Below are 10508 nucleotides of genomic sequence, written 5' to 3'. Positions count from 1 at the left end.
TAATTTTTTTTTTTTTTTTTTTTTTTTTTTCGTTGTTTTATACTTTTTTAATTTTTTTTTTTTTTCATAAAACCGTTTATTGAAACATTAATTTAGAGAGAAAATATTATAAAATATTATTACAAAAAATAAAATAAAATAAAATAAAATTTTTTGATAAACAACAACGTATTTCATATGAAAAATTTCAAAATAAAAACTATTTATAAAAATATTCTTTAAAAGAAAAAAAAAAAAAAAATGAATTTGTCGATTTTAAATACAATTATTTTTTTTTTTTTATTATTTACAATTTTTAATGAAAAAAAATTAAAATTAAAAATTCATAAATAATGAAATATAATTACATTAATTTTTTAATGCTATTTTAAAAAAAGTAAAAATATTCTTGTGTCTTTTTCTTTAATTGTCATTTCTATAAATGTATGTATAATTATATATATATATATATATGTAGGTAATTAATATACTTATGCAATATTCATAAAAATACAATGAAATATTATTTTTTTTGTTTAAATTTAAAATTATAATAAATTTTTAATTTATTATGCTTTTTATTTTATTTAATTTTATTAAAATAATATATATATATATATATATTTTTTTTTTTTTTTTTATGTACTCATTTTATATATATACATATATTATTCTGATAAAAAAGAAAAAAAAGATACGAACTGTTGTTGTGAGGGAAGTTTTTCATTATTATCCTTCATTTCCAATGTAGAGCTAACATTATTTTTATTTAAATTATAATATTCTAAAAAATAATTATCTTTAAAATTTGGGATTTTATTATCCAAATTATCAGTTTCCTTTTCATTATTATCATTATTAGAAGTTACTGGACTCGTTTGAAATTTCCTTTTTATAGATAATAAATCTTTTTCATTTTTTTCATCCAAATAATTTTCTTTAACTTGCTGGTGATAAAAATTCACTATACTATTTTCTTCTGTATCCATTGCACCATTTATATTAATATCTTTTTTTTTGTCTAATTCATTATTTATTTTATTTATCATTTTATCTTTTTCAGAATCGTATTCCATGAATTCATTAGTATAATCTTTCTTATTTTCTATTAAAAATGCATGATCTTTTCTTTTTATTTCTCCATTTTCTTTTTCTCTTTCCTTTTCATTTTTTTTTAATTCATCAAATAAAAATTCCTTATTTTTATTATAAACGTCATTTTTTATTTTGTTGGCAGTTTTTTTTAATTTCAAAACTCTGTTAAATTCAACTACTCCTATAATTTCATAAGCAATTTGTGCAATATTATCCCATTGCTCTTGAGTAAAAACTAAATTACCTTTGATTATTTTATCATATAAAGTTTTTAAGCATTTGATAACTTCTAACAAATTAATTTCACTGTTTTTATCATTTTCTGTACTATTTAAATTACAGTTTAATTTACTATCACTATTTAATGATTCCGAATCGCATTTTTTATTTTGAATTAATGTATTTAAATTTTCTTCATTATCTAAATAATCATCTTCATCATCATTTATATCATCACTGGTAGCTTCTTGTTCATTGAAATTGATTTCATGTGCGGCTGTACTACAACTTGAATGATTTTGTTTTAATTTTAAAGTATTGAAATTATTAAAGTTCTGATTTGCACTTAAAGAATCTATAATATTATTAGAAATATTTGAACTAATAGAAAAATTGTTCCCATTTTTTGCAGTAAATCCATTCATTTTATTAGAAATAAGTTCATTATAATTTGAGGAATAAATATTTGAATTATTTGTATTATTACTGTTTGCATCAAAATTAGCAAATGAATTAATAGAATTTTTTATTCTACTTCTTGTATAATTGTTTAAGTTTTCAAATGGAGTATTATTAAATAAATTTAATTTTAGATCTTCTTCAGAATAGTTTAATAAATTATCATTAAATGATAAAGCAATTTTTCCTATATTAATTTTCGGTATATCATTTTTATTAGAAATGGAATCAACAGAAGAATAGGCGGTTGAAGTCATAGCATTCATTTTATTACTATGTACATCATTATCATTCATATCTTCTAATTTTAAATCACTTTTTTTTTTTAATGAAAAACTTTTAACATATTTATCATTAATTAAACCATTACTGTTCTTATTGCATATATCTATTTTGTCAACAATAATGACATTAGGAATACTTGGAATATTTATACCATTAGTAAAAGGTAACTTATAATTTCCTGGTACTCTCGTTTCTGCTAAACCATGTATAAAAGGACAATAGTAAGTATTACATGATCCTTTTTTATAATCTTCACATCTTTTTGTTTTATAAAAAAGAGGATGGTATAAAATTTCTTCAGAGGAATGAGCAAAAGGGCATTCACCTCCCCTTAAACATAAACTATTAATAGAACCATCACTTTTTGTTTCTACATCTGGACACATTATTGTTATATAACGGATAAAAGAGGAATCACTTAAATAAAATGGACATCTTCTATTCCAAAATTCATTATGGCTATATTGACATCTATCTAACCCAAAATTACAACCACCATTTAATAATCTTTTACACTGTTTTGTTCTAAATCGACTCAAATCTTCTTCACTTAATAAAGTCGCATATACCATTTTTACCAAAAAAAAAAAAAAACAAAAAAAAACAAAAAAAAAACAAAAATAAAATTAAATAAAAAATATTACAAAATTGTAATGTTTTACTATTTTTTATTGAGAAAAAAATTGAGAAAATATTTGATTATTATATACATATATATATAAATATATATATATATATATATGACTCTTACAACAACAAAAAAAAAAAAAAAAAAAAAAAAGAAAAAGCAATGAATAAATAAATCAAATCAAATCAATAAAAAATAAAATATATTAAACTAAGAATGATAACTATAAGTATAAACATATAAAAAGGAAAAAAAGTAAAACCAAAAATATTATTTAAACAATAAATATTAGATAAAATAGAATTGTTCTGAATAAAAAAAAAACAAATATATAAAAAAAATTATCTTTTAAGATTTTCAATTAAAAATAAATCTTAAAATATATACAACTATTAATATTAGAATTAATCAAAATTAATCAAAATATACCAAAACCAATCAAAATAAATTACACTACAAAATAATATAAAATAAAAATATATTACACTAAAAAAATTAGTGTCAATATAATTTAGAATAAAAATCATAAAAATAAATATATCTATACCTATGTGAATATATATATATATATATATAAATTATTGTGAATAAAAATAAAATGATATTATTTAATAAATAATAATGCAATTTTTTTTTTTTTTTTTTTTAAATATGAATACAAAATATTATATAGAAAAGAAAAAAGAAAAGAAGTAAGTCTATTGATATATATAATAATTTAATAAAATGTAATATTAACAAAAATGCTTAAAAAAAAAAAAAAAAAAAAAGAAATTTAATTTTAAAAAAATGTTTTACAAATAAATAAATATATGTCTTTCTTTGTTTTATAAAATGTTTTAAGTTTATTAGTAGACAAAAGTACAAAATAATAATTTTTTTTTTTTCTACTTATAAATTCATTAGGTAAATACACTAAGATAAATCGTGCTAATTTTTAAATACACATAGAACAAAAAAACAAAACAAAATGAAAAAGAAAAAAAATAATAAAATTATTCTTCCTACGTTTTTTTTTTTTTTTTTTTTNAAAAAAAAAACGAAAAAAAAAAAAAAAAAAGTAAACATACCATTAATAATACTAAAATACTTTGTTTTGTATCAAAAATGTTAAAAAGACAATTTTTATAAATAAATAAATTATTACACATTAAAGTTCCAATAAATAGATGGATTCTAAAAAAAAATTTTTTTTTTTTTTTGTTTTCAGTTAAAATAACATTTAATTTCATAAATTTTAAATAAAGAAAATTCATATAAATATATATATGATGAAAAGAACTCAAAATATAAAAAGAATAAAAGAGTGATTTATTTTTATAAAAAATTTAAAAATATAAAATTAAACAAAAATATATCATTCTTTACATAATTTCAAATATAAATATATTTTTTTTTTTTTTTCTTTTTCTATTAAATATAGATAATAAATTATTTTAATTTTTTTTTTTTTTTTACTATTATAATTTAAATACATGCTACTTATTTAGATAAAATATTATGTGATAACACAAGACAGATTAATAGAATAAAATATATTACAAATAATAATAGAAACTCTATACAAAATAACATAACGTAAAAAAAAAAAAAAATAGACGTTTTTATAAATATATTATTATGCATCAAATTTTAAAAATGGTAATAAAATATTTAGAATTATATTAATAATAAATTAATAATTATAAATATATATTATAATAAAAGTATTTTTTTTTCTATTATATTTTTTTTCGTTATTAAAGATAATTTAAAATATAAAATTAAATATTAATCAAATAAATCTATAAGGTCTTAGTTTTCAAAAAATAACACTTAAAATTTTTTATTTTTTTATACTTTTCAATAAATATTTTAAATGGAAATAAATGTAAAATAAATTATTATGAATTTTATAAATATCTTAGTTAACAATTAATATATATTAATTTCACAAAATATGTAAAATATATTATATGAACATAAGTAAAATTTTCTAATGTTTTATGTATATATATATATATATTTATTAATATTTTTTTTTTTATATATATAACTTTTTTATTATAATAGTGAAAACAAACAAAATAAATATTAACAAAATTTTTTGTTTTTCTTCTTTTACTTTTAAAATATTTAATAGAAAATAAATAATATCAAACATATATATATATATATAATACAAAAATGTGTGTGCTAAATCTAAAATTCTGTCAAAAAATTTTACGCTTTTTTTTATAACATCTTTTTAAATTTGTCTATACAACCAAAAAAAATTTATTTTATATAATGAAACATAAACTAATAAAAAAAAAAAAAATTATTATGAAAGATTTTACAGGAAAATAAAAAAAAAAAAAAAAAAACTAAATTTGACTGATGTAATCTTAAATAATAAAATTGGATAAATATAAAATAAAAATGTATTTAAAAGTGTAAACTTAAATCATATTGGGCATTTGTATATTAAGCGGAATAAAAAACAAGTGCAATTTAAATTATAAAAAAAAAATAGGAAGTAACATTTGATTAGTGCATAAATATTAAAAATAAGAAGCTAAAGTAATTTAATGTCAAATAAATATAAGGAAATTATATATATATAAAAAAAAAAAAAAAAAAAAAAAAAAAAAAAAAAAACGATAAAGGTGCAATTTACGTAGAAATGGAGTTCTATTTTAAAAATTTATTAGTTTAATTCTTTAAAGCGGAAAAGAAAAAAAAAAATAATAGCAGTCCTCATATAAAATAATTATAGAATTTATTAAATATATATATATATATATATATATAAATAAATTAGACGTCACTTTATTTTATATTTTTTCTTTTATATTTTGTATAAAAACTAAAATTTACTATTAATGTGCGTAATATTTCTAAAAAGTAAAAGTTAAATAGATAATATTTTTTACAATTAAAAATAAAAATAAATTCACAGAAATATTAACTTTGAAAGCTCAATCAAAAATTTAAACATAATTCATACGTTATCATATATATTATTTTTTTGATGTATAAATTAATTATTTTAAATATGTTTTATAGAAACTTTTTTATTTAAAAAAAAAAAAAAAAAAATTAATAAAATAAAACTGTTATTGGTATTACATATTATTTTTTTTTATCATCCTATTAAAATGTATATAACTAAAAAAAAAAATTGTAAAATTTTGTGTGCAAATAAAATTAAATTATTATTTAGCTCTTTTTTTATGCTTAATTTTTTAATCATCAAATTTAATATAAAAAAAAAAGGATTTATAGAAAAAGGATCCAAATATTTATTATTCTTAAGATATGTATAAATACATGTAAAAAGATCAAAAATTAAAGCCAAATTTATGAAAAAATTGTGAACACTTTTAATTCATAACAAATTATTAAAATTAAACAAATTATTAAAAGAAAAAAAAATTATTAAAAATTAAAATTAAGTGTATTTTTAAGGTATGAATCATAAGAAAATGATGCAATTGTTATGGTGTAAAAAAAATAAAGATACAACATTTGAATTTTTGCATCTAAATACATATAGAAACACTTCATATATATGAAAAAAAAAAAATATATATATATATATATATTACTTTAAGTTAAAATGTTATTTATTAAATAAAGTACAGTAAAAAATTTAAATAACCTATTTTTGTTCCTTAAACATACATATGCAAATATATATATATATATGAGTATTAACATAAAATTTAAGATTATTTCTAATTAATTATGAATTTTAACGTGCATAAAAAAATATTGTTTGGAATTTCACTCATAATAAATTTCTAATTTTAAAATAATATTTATATAAAAATGAATTTATGTCTGATAAAAATTTTAAAGAAAAAAAATATTATTTTTATCTTTTTTTTTTTTTTTATTATGATGGATAATAAATTTAATTATATAATATATTTTTTTTTTTTTTTTCTTAATGTTACAAAATATTAGCAAAATATGGTTAATGAAAAATTAAATTTTAGAAAATTTTATAAAGTGTCAAAATATAATAAAATTAAATGGTGGAAAAAAATGATTATTTTTCATATAAATAGAAATATTAAATTAACTTTTTTACAACTTTGTGTGTAGAGGAAAACACATTGCATGTTTCTCTATTTTTAATTATTCATTGTAGATATAAAAACTTATTTTTTTTTTAAAACATCCAATAAAATTATTTTTTATAAGAACAATATTTAATTTAACTTTTTAATATATTTTTTATTTTTTTTTTATTTTTGTTATATTTTTTTATAATTTTAATAAAAACATAATAAAAGATAATATCAACTTCAGTTTTTTTATTACAATTTTTTTATTATATAAATCAAGAGCATGTAAGAAAAAAATTACTTTTTTTGTCCATAAATAAAAAAAAGTTCTTTTTTATTTTTTATACATGCACATTTAAATATATATTTATAAAAATAACATTGTATGTTTTTTTTTGAAAAATTTACATATTTATTTTTTTATTATCATTGAAGTTTTATTTTACCACTACTAAAGATAAAAATAGCATGTTTATAATTTTTAAAATTTTTTCATATAAGTATATAAATGCACCTAATGTGTATAAATTTTATGCAACATTGTTTTACATATAAATCTTTGCATGGCTATATTAAAAATGTTTTTGTCCAATTTTTTATATTGAAATGATATTCTAATAAGATTGAATTGAATAATAAAAATTATGTTTCATAATTTTCTTTAAAATTACTTAAAATTATTTATTTTTATTTTTATTTTTTTTTTTTTTTTTGTATTTTGTACATAGTCTCATATTCTTTTAATTATTTTTCCTTTTTTTTTTTTTTTTTTGGAAAATTAAAGGTGTCCTTTACAATGATATATTGCTATTCTTATGCAAAATTAAATATATCTAATTAAATGTGAAAAAAAATTTTAATTAAAATAAAAAATTTTTAATTTTGTTTAAATTCATTAAAATGTAGAAGATTATTTATGAGATTTACATATTATTTTAGCTCTTTAATAAGTAGAAAAGCTTAAAAGCATATAATAAAAATTATTTTTATTTGTATCTTTTCTTCAAAATTAGTATATTAATATAATTAATTATAGTTTTTTTTATCTTATTATGAAAGTAATATACTTTTATTTGTATTTGTACATTTTGCAAATCTCATAAAATAATATTGTATTTAAACTATTAAAAAAAAAAGAGTTACTTAAAAATAAATAAAATATATTTTAAGAAAAAAAAAAAATAATAATAATAATAAAAATAAAATAAGAACCATTCTTTGAACAATAAGTTATAGTAAAAAAAAAAAAAATAATTAAATTTATATCAAAATTTCAAAAAAATTAATGAAAAAATCCAAACCTTTCATTGTAAGTTAAATTTATACTTATGAGTGTTAAATGTTATATCTGATTTATTTTTCTCTATTTTAGTAACATCATGAAAATCCAAAGATTTTATATGAGGTAAGTAATGAATTACAAATGGTCTACAAAAAAAATTATAAAAAATAGAGTGAAAATTAGTTAAAAAAAATGAAATTATCAAAGATATAAAGAAATAAATAACATTAATTTTTATATAAAAAAAAAGAGAAAAAAAAAAATAATAAATAAAATATTTTATTACATTCTTAATAAAATATTTAAATATTTGTAGAAAAATAAGAATTTAATATTGAATCATATTATTTAACAAAATTATATATTACCGATAAAATTTATTATATAATTCCATGATAGGATTATTTTCTAAAGTAAGATTTTTTAATTTAGATAATGATTCAAGTTTTTGAATTTCTCCTATATTCTCAATTTTATTTGAATGGATATATAATGTTTTTAAATTATTTAATACCAATAAACTATCATCTATTGTGACTAAATTATTAAAGGAAATATCTAAAGAAATAATATTTGAATAACTAATAGTTAGCTCAATATTTTTTTGCTGATATATATATCTCAATAGATCATTCATAAAACATAAATCCTCTAGGTTATTATTATTTATATTTAGAACTTTTGAATTACTAGAAACGTTAATTTCCTTATTATTATAATTATAAATTATCTTATTTAATTCTAACACATTTTTTTTTTCATACGTAATTATTTTATTTGTTCCTGCCCATATTTTCATAGTATTTTTTAACTTAATATATTTTTCTATCTTATTATTTTCGTCTTTATTTAAATCGTCATTTAAATTTTTCCTCTTATCAGAATTATCAGATTCATCATTTGTATCTTCACTCTTACGTATAAAACATTTTTAATTGTAATAATATACTTATATATATAAATAAACTAAATGTAAGTTTTCATTTATATTATTTTTAAACAATTTTTTTTTTAGTAATTTTTAATTACCAGAGTGTTATTTGTTTCGTAAAATCTAGGTAAGGTTTCATATTCATTGTAGCTTAATTTTAATGAATTAAAGTTTTCCATAATTTAAGAAAGTTTATATCTTTATTTAATAAAATTTTTATATATGAAAATATTTATATTTTTTTCTTTTTTTAATAATTTTCTAAAAATATACATTCATAAATTATGTTCATTTTTGAAAAAAAACACAAAGTTATTAAGGTAAAATATATGAAAAAGATTAAAGGAAAGTTTAAAAAAAAAAAAAAAAAATGAGTAATATAATATTAAACACACACTAAAAAAAATTAAAAAAGGAGAGAAATAAAAATAAAAAAATAAAAATTTTAAGAAGACATTTTTTTTAAAGATTTTTTAAAAAATAGCAGAAATGATAAAAAAATAATAAAGGACGAAATACACATCTATAATTAATATAAAACTAAATAATTTAAAAAAGGTTAATCACTTTTTAATTAAATGTAATCATATTTTAAATTGATAAAGCAAATTTTTCATTACTTTGAAATAATTTAATAAAAAAAAATTATCTTATTATATTATATGAATATACATAAAAATTCTTTAATTTTATTTTTAATAAAAGTGCACTGTAGCTTTAAAAGAATATATATTTTTTTTTAAATTACGGTAATTTAGTAACTACTTATTATTCTAATATAATGATATTTTTCTCTTTATGTGATAAATTATCATTTATTATAATAGGTAAAAATATTAATTATTACTTTCTGTATTAAGAAATTTTGCATTTCTTAAAAATTTTCTTTTAATTTTTTCTGTTTCTTCAATATTTTTTAATTTAATTTCTAATGGTAGTGGTATCTCAGTAATTCCCGTAATACAATTTAATTTTTCTGAATTATCATTAATAGAACTTTTAACTTTTAAATGATCTGATATTTTATATAAATCTTTAACAATATCATCCTGCTCTTCTTTTTTTTTTTTTTTTTCATCTTTTTCTTCATAAAATTCCTTCATATTTTCTCTTATAAATGATTCTACATGAGCATCTTCTATTTCCTTTTCAGTAATGTTTTTGGTAAATTGTTTATCTAATAATTTTTTTTCTTTTTCATTTTTTTCTAAAACTTTTGATTCGTAGATTATATTGTCAGCATTTATTCCTTTCTTTTTTAATCTTATATTTTGAAGTAGTTTAAGATTTTTTGAGGTTTCTAATTTCAATATTTTAAAATTTTTATGAATTAATTCGTTTTTAGTACTTTCTTGAATTTTCAAGTCTTCATCTTTTTCTAAGGGAATTCTCATGCATTTATTATCAGTTTTTAATTTTCTCTTCTTTATCATAATATAAATGAAGAAAAAATTAAATGAAGTAAATTATTTCTCTTTTATAATCTTCTTCTTTTTTTTTTTTTGTAAAATTATGAAATTCAAAAAAATAAAATTTATCAGATAGTTAAAAATAAAACACTAATAAAATGTATCTTTAGTAGAAAATATTTATAAA

The 10508-nt window shown here is 15.6% G+C and overlaps 3 protein-coding genes across 3 annotated transcripts; all 3 read right to left on the bottom strand.

Annotated features, from left to right (window-relative positions):
* Window positions 1-647: 647 nt before the first annotated feature.
* PGAL8A_00227800 (zinc finger protein, putative) lies at window positions 648-2609 on the bottom strand (the record flags this gene model as incomplete). Its single annotated transcript, XM_028671000.1, has 1 exon — window positions 648-2609. The coding sequence occupies one exon, from the start codon at window positions 2607-2609 to the stop codon at window positions 648-650; it is 1962 nt and encodes a 653-aa protein (XP_028527696.1).
* Window positions 2610-8003: 5394 nt separating this feature from the next.
* LLR14.1 (leucine-rich repeat protein) lies at window positions 8004-9091 on the bottom strand (the record flags this gene model as incomplete). Its single annotated transcript, XM_028670998.1, has 3 exons — window positions 8004-8127; window positions 8350-8894; window positions 9011-9091. 3 exons carry the CDS (start codon window positions 9089-9091, stop codon window positions 8004-8006), a joined length of 750 nt encoding a protein of 249 aa, XP_028527695.1.
* Window positions 9092-9748: 657 nt separating this feature from the next.
* Window positions 9749-10345, bottom strand: PGAL8A_00227600 (conserved protein, unknown function; the record flags this gene model as incomplete). Its single annotated transcript, XM_028670997.1, has 1 exon — window positions 9749-10345. One exon carries the CDS (start codon window positions 10343-10345, stop codon window positions 9749-9751), a length of 597 nt encoding a protein of 198 aa, XP_028527694.1.
* Window positions 10346-10508: the final 163 nt, after the last annotated feature.

This window comes from Plasmodium gallinaceum, assembly GCF_900005855.1.
Source record: "Plasmodium gallinaceum strain 8A genome assembly, contig: PGAL8A_v1_76, whole genome shotgun sequence".
Lineage (NCBI taxonomy): Eukaryota > Apicomplexa > Aconoidasida > Haemosporida > Plasmodiidae > Plasmodium > Plasmodium gallinaceum.
Note: the sequence above shows the minus strand (reverse complement) of the source record. Positions and strands in the feature narration are given on the sequence as shown.